The sequence below is a fragment of the Lacerta agilis genome, chromosome 10 (assembly GCF_009819535.1).
Source record: "Lacerta agilis isolate rLacAgi1 chromosome 10, rLacAgi1.pri, whole genome shotgun sequence".
NCBI classification, from domain to species: Eukaryota; Metazoa; Chordata; class Lepidosauria; order Squamata; family Lacertidae; genus Lacerta; species Lacerta agilis.
The window spans coordinates 28881401-28896346 of NC_046321.1; the positions used below are offsets into that span (position 1 = coordinate 28881401).

Genomic DNA, 14946 nt, shown 5'->3' on the forward strand with positions numbered 1-14946 from the left:
GTGCTGCTCCTCCTATCCTGCCTTGTTTGGCCCTGTCTCGGGAAGGAGGGAGTCTGAAAATTGTGTTATCATCACAATTGACATCTTCTTGCAGAAGATTTCTTGCTGGATTGTGAGGAAAACATGCCCTTGGCTGTGCTCATCCTTTATCACAGGAGCAATAGCGAGAGTTCAGGTTTCCCAAGTGAACTGTGCTTTCTTCGGCCCTCCCAATTGCAGCTCTGGAGACAAACGGCCAAGGAAAGGGCAATTTGTTTTGGAAACCCAATTTGTTCCTTCCCTTCACAATGAAAGGATACAAGTTGCCACGGGGGGCATCATCAACAAGAAATATGCACTGAGAAAGTAACATGGTATCTGGATTTGATTTTTTTGTTTGTTTGTTTGCACTAGAAGCAACTAAGCAGAAGGTCATGCTGGTGCCCAGACTATTAATTCAGGTCTGTCATTTTCATTTGTGTTTTGTATGTGCAATTATACCGCTCTTCCTTCTGCTATCAGCTTGGCATGCTCATGCTAACATTAATCCCAAAGGTCTTTCCATATATTTGATCTGATTCAGTCCTTAGCAGTACAGAAATGTGCCCTAACTAATCCAGCACCAGTGTGATATCTTTTGGGGAAGGCTTGTATTTCAGCAGGAAAGAATCTGCTATGCATGCAGAAGGCCCTGTGTTCAATCCCCAAAGACTCTAGGTAAGGCTGGGAGAGAGAACCTTTCTTGAAACCCGTTGTATGCGGTTTTGCTGCCATTTGAACCAGAGCTAGATGAGCCGCTCTTTAAATAGTGCTGGGTGAGCACAGGCGCATTGGAGCAGCACCGCAGGGATGCGTAACTGTGATCGTAATTGAAAATGAACCAGGGAGCTGTGTAAAGGCATAAGACTGCCATCACCAACCTGGCGCCCTCCAGCTCTGCTGACTGAGGCTAAGGGGAGTTGAAACCCAAAAGAGCTGGAGAACACTGGGTTGACAAAGACTGGCGTAGTGCATTGAAAAAATGCCAGACAGAGACAAATACAGGTCCTTTGAAATTTGTCAGATAAAGCAGTCTCTTCTGGTGGCTGAAACTTACAATTTTATTGAACTGGGGGGGGGGGCTCTATTTTTTAAAAAATAAAACGTTTTCCTTAAGTGGCTAGAAGTGTAATGATCTTATGTGAACAAAGAGGTTTACAGCAACTCAAAGTATACATACGCTCTGCATGAAGTGGAAAATAAACACTGCACAAATGTAGCTAACCAATTTAAAAACACACACGCTGAAGAACAACATTTCCTCTTCAAGAACAATATAAAAAAGAAAGTATGAGTCCATGTTTCCTATAATCTCAATGACTCGGACTTAATTATGGAATACTAATAATAAATCATGTTGTCCCCGTCTTAAATTCTGAAGAAGCACATTTCTGTACCACAACTTGATTGGACAAAGCTGTATATTTTTTAGTACCAAAGAAAATTTAAATGTACAATGCTAGTTTACTCAGCCTTCAAAGTCCTACAAAACTTGCTAGATCTGGTACCAAGGCAAGAAAGTTGTTATTCTACAAGCCAAATAGTGTGAGGCAGAGCTGGTCCAATTGAACAGAGAATGTAAGAGGTTAGCTGAAAGACCAATATTATTAGGGACATCAATAATACAATAGTGTGCAATCCTACTGATGCCACACAGTGCCACAGGAATTCATGCTTGCATGTTTGGCTTCTTTGGTTTTGTTTCTTTCTAGCATTCCTACCCAACCTTTTAACAAAATAACCCAGCTGACAGTACAAGATATTCAGCCAGCCCTGATTCCAGGATATACTCCACTACTACCTACAAATCCAACGCACACCAAGTGAAAAAGTTGACATTATGATAATAGTTTGTTCTCTTGTTAATCATCCTGCTCTAAATGTGCCTTTTATATTTGACTGCCTTTAGTAACATTTTCATTTGAAATGTTTAAGTTTTTTTGCAACCCAGCCAGATGGGCAGGGTATAAATTAAAAATGTTATTGTTGTTTGCTTATGAATTATTATTATTATATTATTAAATTTGCTGCATTAAATGTGCATTCTGTTGACTTCATTTGTAATGTTTCATTACAAAAATTTTAAGATAATATTTTAGTTTCCTGTTAATTCTGTTGTTTTGAATATGTACTTGACTTTCTACAGCAATGTTTTATTCTGGATTGTTTTATTTTATGTTTTAATATGCTGTAAACTGCTTTGAGAATTTTTCTTAAGAATATAAAGCAGCATAGAAATGAAATGAATAATGCTAATAACAATTATAGAAGGCATGTTGTCCCCCCCCCTTTTTTAGGGGTCCTGCAGGTATTGCCATCCACCCTCCCTACCCCCTTACGGCCAGTCTTGCATGGTGTGACATTTGCATTAGTCTCAAGTTACATCAATAGATAATAGGCCTAAGCATGTTCTGGGACACCCCACACACCAGGGCTAGGGAGTATTGCAGGCTTCCTCGACCTCGGCCCTCCAGATGTTTTGAGACAACAATTCCCATCATCCCTGACCACTGGTCCTGCTAGCTAGGGATCATGGGAGTTGTAGGCCAAAAACATCTGGAGGGCTGAGTCTGAGGAAGCCTGGAGTATTGGATGACATACAGTGACCCAGCCAGCATGTTCTGAACCCCTGGCCTACCTTGCCACAAGTCAGGGTGTCAGGTCCAAAGTTCAAAGACCAGGAGTCAATCCACACATCCAAAGTCCAGGAAACCCATTCCAGAGTCAAACCCAAAGCAGCACAGTCCCTTAGAGGTAGAAGAACACCCAAGCCACAGTCCACCAACATGAGCAGTTCAGCCAACACAGCCCCTCAGCTCTGCTTCCCTTTTGTACTTTGCCTGCTGATTGCAGCATCTGGGCTTGACGAGGCAGGTGACCCTCACCTGCTCCAAGCCTCCTCCAGCTGAGGAATCACACACCTCTTCCCAGAGCTAGCAAGATGCACCTGGCCAGCTAGGGAGATGGGCTGTGGGCACTTGCTTGCCTCAGCCTCCTGGAGTGCCCAGCCTGCTGCTCCCTACACCTCAGAGCCCTCCGTGTTCATGAAGAGAGGGGCTTCTCTGGTGATGGTTCCTGCTGCTCTGGTGGTTCCTGTGAACTGACCTCAATCCTCTTGCCATCCTCCGTCAGCCTGTGAGTACTTCCTTCCCCATCCCCTGCTTGCCCCGATGTGTCTCAGTCCTGGCCACACCCCTCGCTGGGATCCTTTTCTTCCTGTTGTCCTGCATGTTCATTACACAGCACTGGATTTAGGGCAGTTCCACCACACAGGGTGCTGTGCTGAGGGGGCACAAAATAACGTCATCACCACCAACCTATATTTGTAAGGATACCTACTGATAAGATCCATAAAAGTGCAACTGTACCAAAAGGAATTATTGTGAAAATAATAAATATTTGGGGGGACACCACATTTTGTCATCGGCCAGGGTGCTCTATTACCAAAGTCCACCCCTGCCCCAGCTCCCAAAATTGAGAGTGGCCTTTGAAGGAGTGCATACGTAGGGATTGTCACTTGCTCATAGGCATTATCCAGAGTCAGTTTATGACTGGATCACAATGTGCCTCAGATCTTTAGGTCTGTGGGTGATGCTGCACTAATGGAAGCGGCAAGCCCCAGTTGCAATGCTAATGAAAAGCAAAGAGGATGTAGCCTACTGCACCATGACTGGCCTTTCTGTGTGCTGCTTTCATTTAATTTCTAAATAGTGACTAGCAGCCAGTTGAACTGGCATTTGAGATTTACAATGTATTCAGCTGATGAGGATTTTCTGATTGAACATTGCTTGGCTATATGAAACATTGCTTGGCTATATGAAATACTGCTTATCAAACTCTGTGTGTGTGTGTGTGTGTGCGCGCGCACACACACCTTCTTTCCCCAGAATGCTCAGTGTGCTCACACCAAATATTGTCAACAACGTGAGGAACTAATGTTTTTTGCCAAGTGTTCTGTGCCTTTCATACCCTCTTTTTCACACTTGAAAGCAGGGTCAGGATAAAGAATAACCTCTACTCATGTTTAAACGTTTGGGAGAAAGTTTTCTCTTCTAAATAAAATCTCTCGCTGCAAAAGGAAGAAAGGAAATTATGATCCATTTCCAGGAAAAGTTTTGCTTCTTCTGTGATTGGGTTCTAGTGACCCCTAATGGGCAACTTAAAACAGCAAGGCAAGTCTGCAGTGGGAATATGCCTACACTGACTCTGCTGCCAATTAGATTTTGTGATGTGGGGGGGGGGGGGGGACAAGCTAAGCCTTATCAGCCTATGTTTGACATTAACAGATCATTTGAATGCATGTGTGCCCTCAGGTACACCTGGCTGGTTGGTTAATTCAGAGCTGGGGACAATCTTAAATCACATTCCATCCCATTGTCTTATGGAAACTGGAGCATGCACGGGAAGGAGCTTACAACTCAGTCTAAATAAGACATAATAATGCTCAGTGGCAGGGAGGGCTAATGGCTAATGCCATTGTTGTACTGTCAGATCAAATGTATAGCAACCCCACAAGCTACAGCGGAATCAGCCCTATTTCTCCAGGGCCCTTCTCTCTTCCAAACAGGAGGGCATTTTCCCAACCCACCACCAGTTTCCCATTTTCTTAGCGGTGGACCCTGCAGTTGGGTCCTCTCCATGCTCAGAGTCCAGAGAATGTTATAATGTTTAATAGTAAGCAATGGGAATCATGGATTATATTTGTTACACTTCTTACCCACCATAAGGTCCCAGGGCAGGTTGCAACAATATATTAATTCAATGCTAGAAACAAGTAAAGCAATTCCAGACAAATGCAGCACAGTATACTGTAGGTTAAACAACACTGAAGTAGCTGACTCCCACACAAATACCTTTGCTGTCCACGGCCAGGGTCAATAATCTTGTGTTCAGCATACGGCGAAAGCTATGCAGCAGCAAAAGTGCTATTGTATGTATGTGATGTTTGCCCATATTTTGGAAAGGGATGTTTGCCCTTGCTGTCTATCATCTCGTTTGTATCCTGCCTTTCCTCCAAGGAGCTGCATGTGGACTTGCCTCATTTTAACAGCAGGTTAATGCATTTACAGTAGCATAGCTACAGGCACATAAGTATATAGCACTGCTCTTTTTAATCATGAATTTCAAAAAAAAAAAAAAAAAGATGTTTAGAAATACTCTGCATGGTTTAGTCAAGAGCAAGTCGTCATCCAGATTGCAGCGGGGGCTGCTATTTACTTTGAATGCATCTCTTCTTTGACCCTCATTTGGCTGTACGCCGACAGGAGTCACGGAATCATCTGCCTTGCAGGTTGCGAACAAGAAAAAGGACAGACATCTTTCCTGGGGCCTTGAGGTCTTATTGTCTGACGAAACTAAGACAAGAACAGATATCCTACTGCTCCCCTTCCATCTCTATGGATCTATGATGGTGTGCAAGGCAAGAGGCACAAGCCAGCATGCTCTCAGCCAGCCCTGGAAATCACTATAAGGGAGAAGGAGAGATGAGGAAGGTTGTAGGACGTGGAGCTAGAGCAGTGAAAGAACAGTCCCTTAAATTGCATGTTGTTATTTTTATTTGCTATGTGCTACTGCCTCTGTTAATACCCTCAGACTTTGCTGGAGGGAGAGTGCCTATGAAGGTGGGCATGGCATAATCTGGAAACAAATGTGTTTCCACACATTTCCACACGTGGTATATAATCTGGAAACAAATGCTACAGAGGGATTTCTGTAGCAAAGCCTCCTGGAATTATACAAGACAGACTCTGCCAGCATTTTCTTTTTATTTCATATATTTATATCCTGTCTTTCCTCCAAGATAGCTTACATGCTTTTCTTCCTCCCTGTTTGATGAAATTAGGCTAAGAGATCATGAATAGCCCTAGGTCACCTAGTCACCATCATGGTTGCGTAGGGATTTGAATCGCAGTCTCCCATGGCCTAGCCCAACCCTTTAATGGTACATTGCAGCACATTTGCAACCAGTTCCCTTTACCAGCCACAGCATATTCTGAAATCAAGTAATCCACACCTTTAATTCCATGGTACTATGGGATGGAAGGACCCACTGCTCTAAGGCACGTGTAGTGGAAACTAACGTTCTGACGGCCTGATGATCAAACCCTGTAGAATCGCAGCTTCAGCCAAAGAGTGTGGAATGCTCAGCTGATACCTCACATGACCTCTTCCCTCGGCTTTGTTTTCCAAATTCAAAGCCAAATCTTGCTGTTTACATGCTCCTTGCTGTTTTCCTCCTTTCCTATCTAACATTGTCAGTCACATCCATGGGAAGATTAAGTGAAACGGAAGGTCGATTGATCCATGGCACAATTTAAGACTTTCCTGTTCCAGAAGAATAAGCTGCTGACAGGATAAACAGGGCCTGTCATGTTCAAACTGGGAACTCCTGCTTGCTCATTTGTCTGCCCCCCTGTTCTGAGTACTGGAAACATAGAAAACAGCAGGGGGTAGAGGCCGTGGGGGTGGGGTGGGGTTGTTGTTGTTGTTGTTTTTTAATCTCTGAGGCAGCAGGGCTTGCTAACCGCTAGTGTTTGGGTGCTTCCTCCGAGAATCCTAAGTGCAATGGTGCAAGCTACTAGTATGCTCCACAGCATTCCCAAAAAACAACAGAGAAAGATCCATTAATTGCTTGTGCATCTCTAGGCCCGCTGGATCAAGTTTGGTTTATAGGGGAAGCATAACATGTATGAAACTATACACCAGTCATTCAAAATGCGGAAATCTTGTGAGCTACAGGTTCTTCATCAGGTCACCTGCTCCCAGTCTTTCTCAATATGGTGGGATGTATTTCCATTCAAATTATAGTGATTGTTTCCAAATTTGCATGTGCACATTTTATGCAAATCTGTGTTCTCTTTCGGTGGTGCGTTTCCTCTTTTTGGTAGCCATTCCCATACTGTGTGTGGAACTCTTTACAAATCCATATAACCTGTACAGTCCTCATAGCAATGTGAGCTTGCCTGTTTGCTTTACAGGACCGAGTCAGAAGTACAAGGGTCAGTCTAGTTGTGATCTGTGATGCATCCTCCAGCTGTGTCGTCCTCTGATTTTTCAGCAGCAGGAGAGACTAAACTAAACCTTGGTAAACAGGCTGCAGTGACTCCACCATTTTTCTTTTTCTTTTCTTTTTTTCTTTGTAAAAAAGCAAAGCCTTTTGTTCAGATCATTTGAGATAGAAAGGGCCTGCTTAATACCCTTTCCCTTCCTTTAATTGGCAAGGACCTATTATCTCTAGATCAGCTCCGCAAAGCAATGACTGGGGATTTGTAGTCTTTGATCCCAGTTGCTTTGATTCTAACAGCTTTAAACTTTCCTTATTTATTCTGTAAAAGTGAATTCAAGCCAACATTATCTGCTCTGGGTTAAATCATAGCAAATGTGGAAATACTGGACTATATTTAAGAAAGAAAGAAAGAAAGAAAGCAAAAACCTGGTGCAAAAACACAAAATGAGAAATAATGTGTGTGAGTAGCAGTAAGGGTGTGGGTGTATAATGTATTTTATAGCTTTATAAGATGCCATATACCGGTTTGTGTGTGTGTGTGTGTGTGTGTGTGTGTGTGTGTAAAAAAGGCAGTGGAAAAAAGGCTACTAAAAATAGCAGGAGGAAAGGTGTGTCATTTCAACCAGGACTCATTATTGTGTGAGTGGTTAGGGAGCAGTGACATTCAAAATTATGCCCACATGGTACATAAATTTCATCAAAAAGTGCACAGCTTTAAGATTATTTTGAAAAGAGGTTATCTTCGAGCAAGCTTCTCTAGCATATGAGTAATTATTTCAGTTGTCTGTTTTCACATGTCATGGATTAAATGTCCTCTAGAAACATAGGGCAGTTGTCGCAGAAAGTATTGTCTCCCCCTCACTGAATTCTTGATCATTTTCAAATGCTATTTAACAGCAGCCTGGTGACTTTATTTATGTCTCAACACCTGCTTGAATCAGGCATTTAGAACACAGATTCAAACAGTTTGGCTTTTCTGTGTTAATTGCATTTTATATTTTATTTCTCCCTTTTGGAATGTTGCACATCTCAGATGCCAGAGGCAAGGAAACATATTAAGCTAAAGGTCAAAGAACTGAATTTGTAACTCAACAAAAACCCAACAAAACATTTGGCCACGTTCCATCGCACACTTTACTGTTGACATGACTCAAGGGGTTTGTAGGTGCATGTTTGTGTGATTTAAAAGTGAAGAATTTTTTTCATTTGCAAAGAAACATTTTGAATATACTTCACAGCACTTCAGAGACTCAGACTCAGAATCAGAAACATACTTGATGGCTTCATGGGGATGATTTTTCACTTTTTTAAATTTAGAGGTTCCAAAAAAAAGGTAGTTAAGGCTGCAATTCTATGCTTCTTAAGAGAGTGCCCCAAGGGCCATAGGATTCCTCATATTTCCCTCTCTGAGGATGGCTGTGTTGTGCTTGGGCCATGTCTGGGCAGCACAATGTTTTGCCATTCTTTTTGATCATCTGCTGCCAGATACTCACAAATTGCATTTCAAAACCATGAGAATATACTCTGTCAAAGACCAGATCAGTTATAAGATTACAAGTTGCCTTTGGTCATCAACCTGGGTGCTTCTGACTGCCATTTTATCTCCACAGTCTAAGGATGAAACATGAGGGGAAAGGTTTTGAAGCAGAAGTGACTCACAACCCAGCCCATGCCAAAGCCAGCTGTTTGGCATATTTATCAAATTTTTAAAAAGAGTAAGTTGTGGTTGTGGAGGAATAAATCATTCACTGTCAAAACTGTATCTTCAAGGCGTTCAACAAAGCAGTGAAGGAAGGTTGATCACTAGATGTGTCCAAGGCCCTTGTCATCATTTTGGGGTCAGAATCAAACAGTGTTGCCTGGCTGATTCTAATATAGGCAAGCAATGCTGATTAAATATTTGAGTCTGCCGGTGACCAACCAGACCCATGGCAAGAAGAATCCATACTTGCTTTGGTTCAGTTCACTAAATGGAAGTGAACTTATTTTCTGGCTGGGAACAAGTGGGCTAGTGTTGAGTGTTGGTTCTTCATGAATTGGTAGTTTAACTGCCCCATCTTAATCCAATGACAAGATGATGATGCACCAAGCAGCCATGTGGTTTTGGGAGATGTGCAGCAATGTGAGGAGTAGCAATCAGGGTGTGTGGTGGAACAATCAAATTACCACTTTACATGTGACATACAGCTACTTCCCCAGCAACACACATGGCCATTGCACTGTGATAATATAAATTAATCCTGAACATCTTTTGGAACATTTCCTTAGACCTTTGGGTGTCTACCAGCTTGCAGTGTGGATGAAGTTAAGATCAGGTTCCCAAGAAGCCAAATCTTGCACTATATTATGCAATGCAAAACAAGTCTGCGGATGTGAGCACTGAATGCTAATAACCTTGACAATTTTTATTTATTCAACTTGAGAATTTATCAGCCATTCTGTATTTAAGGAATAACTGAAATAAATACAGAGAGATACCGGTAATTCCTGCAACCTGCTTCTAGAAAAATGAGATGTTTACTGATGCCATTTTGAAGTAGAAATGGATGTAGTCTCTCTTGTCCCTTTAGCCTACTTTCTCTGCATTGAGTAGAGCAAACAATTCTGCTTCATAACACAGTCTGCACATGTCCCCTTCTATACTGTAATGGCTTTACCTTTACAGGGAAACTGCTGAGCATTCTCGATGGATTCTCTCCACTTCCAGGGTCGCTTCTGACAACCACCATTAGGAAGCTGTTTTCAAAGCTCAGTTAGTCTAGCTGTTTGCCTCAAGTCATAAGTGGTAGTTGTTTGACATGCATGCTCAAGTGAGTTCAATATATATATTACACACACACACACACACACACACACACACACAAATAATCTTCTCCTTTTCATGTCCGAAGTAAAAGGAAGAACAATCAAGTGGTAGGTCCTCTGCGTGGGGAACATGGAGAAATGCTATTGGGTGACAGAGAAAAGGCAGAACTACTCAACACCTACTTTGCCTCTGCCTTCACCCAAAAGAAAAGCGATGCCCAACCTGGTGATAACAGAATAAATGATGTAAGGAGGGAGCTACAGCCCAAGATAGGAAAAGAGGTCGCAAGGGAATGAATTCTTTATTTTAATACTTTAAATTAATTCAAATCTCCAGGGTCTGATGAGCTGCATCCAAGGGTACTAAAGGAGCTCTGCTTTTAAACAGAGGTTGGATGGCCATCTGTCATGGATGCTTTAGCTGAGATTCCTGCATTGCAGAGGGTTGAACTAGATGACCCTTGGGGTCTCTTCCAACTCTAGGATTCTATTATCCCTGTGGCACCAGGAAAAGCTCCACTTTGTGTGCTTTCTGTTCTCCTTAGTCCAAAAGTAGATCACCGAATAAACACTTTTAGAGCATGTGGGGAGAGGGTAGCTTGGGCTTTTCTCACTTTCTGTCAGTAAATTAGCCACACATGCAAGCAATTGTCAAACATCTTCCAATTACTAGTACAATTCATCACACACTTTGTACTGCCTCTAAAACATTAATGAGAAGCCATGTTGTACACGCTGGAGGCAGATCTGCTGTCTCAGGAGTTCTCTTTCTTAGGATATCCTTTTTCAAACCTAAAGTTACATTCAAAACTTTGCAGGCATTTTTTTTTTAGTACAATAAGTGCATAATTTGTCCCCATATGCAGTATATCTACAAGTGCTCAAGAATTATTGTTACAGGTGGGTAGCCGTGTTGGTCTGCCATAGTCAATTATTGTAGTCCTGACCTGTTTTCTTAAGCTCTTGGGAGAAACAGACGCACAGATACACAATTTATTTCAACTTAATGATGAAAGTTATTTCTTTCATCTTATCAAGTTGGCTCTTGCCTGCAAAAGCATACATCACAATCAATGCATTGGTCTTTATGATTCCACACGGGAAAAACCTATAGTTCTGCTGAGTTGTTCTATAAGGGCAACATGGAGATGAGGAAAGAGAAAACAAGAGAGCCATTGGTCTGGTTGTAAGGCGCCTCTCAGACCAGGCTTGGCGGGGCAGCACCATCCTCCATTGATGATCAGGTGGGGTGGGGTCTGATGTGGCATTGCTTCTTGGAGAGCATTTTGTCAATGGAGTTGGGCTTTTAAGTCTCAATGAAAAATGGCATGCTTTTATACCATGTTTAATGTTGGAGCAGCTTTCTTGTAAAAACACGTTTTGGTGCTTCTGCAATTTTAAATCTGTACTATAGAATATAAATCCAAGAGCTGGGAGCTCAGACTAGCATCTTGAAGTTTAATAGGAGACAGAACAGTTCTAACATTGTCGTAAATAATAATAGCAATAGCGTTGCCATCAGAAAAATGCTAAATGAAAAGTTTTTAAATGCTGTGCTCTGGCAGGGTTTCAGATTCTCAGCAGAAGTTTTTGAATGGCGCTAGGCAAAATAATTGAATAGGGGGAGGGGTTACCTACCTTTCAGGGGATCTGCCCACTCCAATAATTTACAACATAATAAATATGCTTTAAAAAATCAAGTGATTAAAATAACAGTAAACTAATAAAGCAACATTAAAAATAGAAGCAGCAGTTGAAATAACTATTAAAACGCAGCACAATAAAAATCAAGGAAATGTCAACTGGAAGGCCAACAGAGGGAATAACACATATGGGGGTGGGTGGGGTGGAGTGTAATTCAAATTGCAGTAACACCCTGTTCCTGGTCTTCTCTCCAACCTCTCTCCAGTGGATAGGTTGTGATTAGCCCTGACTGTGTTTTCTAGTAGGGCAGGCATGGAGAACCTTGGCCCGCCAGATGTTGCTGAACTACAACTCCAATCATTCCTTGTTATTGGTCATGTTTTCTGGGGCTGATGGGAGTTGTAGTTCAGTAACATCTGAAGGGTCAAAGGCACTGTTGCACACCATCCCAATCTCTGAGTGGTGTCTTTAGGATACATGGTTTATTTACACATATATAAACATCTACTTCTGCTTCATTGACTACGCAAAAGCATTTGACTGTGTCGACCACAGCAAACTATGACAAGTTCTTAAAGAAATGGGAGTGCCTGATCACCTCATCTGTCTCCTGAGAAATCTGTATGTGGGACAAGAAGCTACAGTTAGAACTGGATATGGAACAACTGATTGGTTCAAAATTGGGAAAGGAGTACGACAAGGCTGTATAATGTCTCCCTGCTTATTTAACTTATATGCAGAATTCATCATGCATATAATCCATCAAAGGCTGGACTGGATGAATCCCAAACCGGAATTAAGATTGCCGGAAGAAATATCAACAACCTCAGATATGCTGATGACACAACCTTGATGGCAGAAAGTGAGGAGGAATTAAAGAACCTTTTAATGAGGATGAAAGAGGAGAGCGCAAAATATGGTCTGAAGCTCAACATAAAAAAAACTAAGATCATGGCCACTGGTCCCATCACCTCCTGGCAAATAGAAGGGGAAGAAATGGAGGCAGTGAGAGATTTTACTTTCTTGGGTTCCGTGATCACTGCAGATGGTGACAGCAGTCACGAAATTAAAAGACGCACGCTTCTTGGGAGAAAAGCAATGACAAACTTAGACAGCATCTTAAAAAGCAGAGACATCACCTTGCCAACAAAGGTCCATATAGTTAAAGCTTTGGTTTTCCCAGTAGTGATGTATGGAAGTGAGAGCTGGACCATAAAGAAGGCTGATCGCCGAAGAATTAATGCTTTTGAATTATGGTGCTGGAGGAGACTCTTGAGAGTCCCATGGACTGCAAGAAGATCAAACCTATCCATTCTTAAGGGAATCTGGCCTGAGTGATCACTGGAAGGCCAGATCCTGAAGCTGAGGCTCCAATACTTTGGCCACTTCATGAGAAGAGAAGACTCCCTGGAAAAGACCCTGTTGTTGGGAAAGATTGAGGGCACAAGAAGGGGATGACAGAGGACAAGATGGTCGATCAGTGTTCTTGAAGCTACCAACATGAGTCTGACCAAACTGCGGGAGGCAGTGGAAGACAGGAGTGCCTGGCGTGTTCTGATCCATGGCGTTATGAAGAGTCAGACACGACTAAAAGACTAAACAACAAGAACAACCTGAGCCTATGATGGAGGTGCTCACAGCATTAACACCTCAAGTGTGTCTTGCTTCTCACATAGCCACAGCCTTGGACCCCAGCAGAAATCAGCCAGTTGCTGCCTGCTTCTTTTGATGGAGTTGCTGCTGGATCATTTGCTCAAGCTGCTCCATCTGTTGCTCTTGAGCTTCTCATTCCTAGATCACGCACATATACAACTTCTAACTCTGGCCTTTGTCTTTCTAACTAACAAGCACAGAGCCACTTCCTTTGTTACCTTAATGGTCCATACTTCAGAGGCCATTATCAAGAAACTTGCCTGGCTGTTCCAGCAATGTGAATCACTTCTGGATCCAGGAATTGGAAGGGACTCAGACATTAGTGCCTACCACCCCACCCCACCACCCCACCCCAAACCCTTCACAACAGTATCATGCTCACTTTATGACACCACATGATCTCTTCTGGGAAAATGTCACTTGTCTCTTATTGTCCCATAAGGTATTTATCAGATGGCATATACACTATTCATTGTAATCAGGTGGTTTGGCTTTCTTATTGGCATTTCCATTGCTGTTTCCCGTTGCAGGAACTTTCAAATCAATGAACATGGATTACATTTTGTGTATTTTCTTCCTGTGGCACTTAAGAGCCACCAGGTAGTTTTAATGAACTTGTGTTTGGCCCAAAGGGGTCCTGTGTGCACTGATCTATTGAGTACTTATTGCAAATACTGGTGACCTCCATTTTCATGTTGTTTCATGGGTGGCATGGAATTTTAGGTCTGCAGAGGCACTGAGGAATAAAAGGAAATATGGTCAGCATTTTCTGATAGTTACCTAACTGCTCTTTATTTCTAGGGCTAATGCTTTGTTTTTAGTGCTTAACTCAGATGCATTAGTTTCAAATATTCAATAAATCAAGCTGCAATTTTAAATAATGAAAATATGAACCACATTTAAAATACAAAGATGTAAACAGCAATTTATTTTTCATAACAAGAATAACAGATACACATTTGTGTGTGCACATATATAAAAACATCTCTTTAAATTAAAACATTACTTCAGCTCTAAACTATAAGATCTAGCGAATTATGTAAAGCTGATGAGTAAGGCAAGATACATAACAGATCCAATGTTCCTTAATTAAGTTGCCATTGTGAGTGCCAGGGTCGTCTTCAGCAGTCTGGGGGAGCTGCCAAGATTTTGCTCATATTTTGCATGGAAGCCACCATATTTGTCAACTCACTACCGATAGTATGCAGCTCCTGTGCCATACTGCAGAAGTCCCCTCTAAGTCCACAAACGGCGTTTTTAATCTCTTCCAAAAGGGTCATGGCTTTTTGTTCAGTGTTCGTACAAAGGAAGTGCGTACCGGGCAGATCAGCAGCAGGAGACTCAATTGGGGTGGCCACAGGAGGTGTATCATGCACCACATTGTCTTCCCAACTCTCGGCATAAGCTCGGCAAGTTCTACGCCTACAACTATCAATGTTTTTGACCAGACATTTTGAATTATCTGGAAGAAGACTTAAGATGTTAGCATTGTCAAATACATCAGGCACTTGGCAGGGAGAAAAGGAATTTGCAATCCTTTCTTTGAGATCATTAAAGAAAAGAGAAGGCAGTCCACGTGGTGGTGTGAGCAAATAAGAAGGTCCACGGGAAGGAAAACAATGAGGCTGTGGGGTGTTGTTTGGAACGGCTGACTCAGGGGATGACATTGAGAAAGTGGAAAAGGAGGATGTTGTTCCCATTGAGCCGGCAGAGTCTGAAACGTACATGAAAGAAAAGTACGTCATGTTATACATTATTTGCCAAAAGTAGATATTCATTTTTAAGACCCCCTGGACCGTGCTAGAATCTTAGTGAAAATA

General features: G+C 42.2%; 1 protein-coding gene across 2 annotated transcripts in view; it reads right to left on the reverse strand.

Moving 5' to 3' along the window:
• Positions 1 to 14024: 14024 nt before the first annotated feature.
• ENTHD1 (ENTH domain containing 1) overlaps positions 14025 to 14946 on the reverse strand; it is a 33250-nt gene continuing 32328 nt past the window's right edge. For both annotated transcript variants that reach the window (XM_033162967.1, XM_033162966.1), the window contains exon 8: positions 14025 to 14840. In XM_033162967.1, coding sequence (XP_033018858.1) covers positions 14248 to 14840 — 593 coding nt within the window. In that variant the 3' untranslated portion in view covers positions 14025 to 14247. The remainder of the gene's footprint in view (positions 14841 to 14946) is intronic.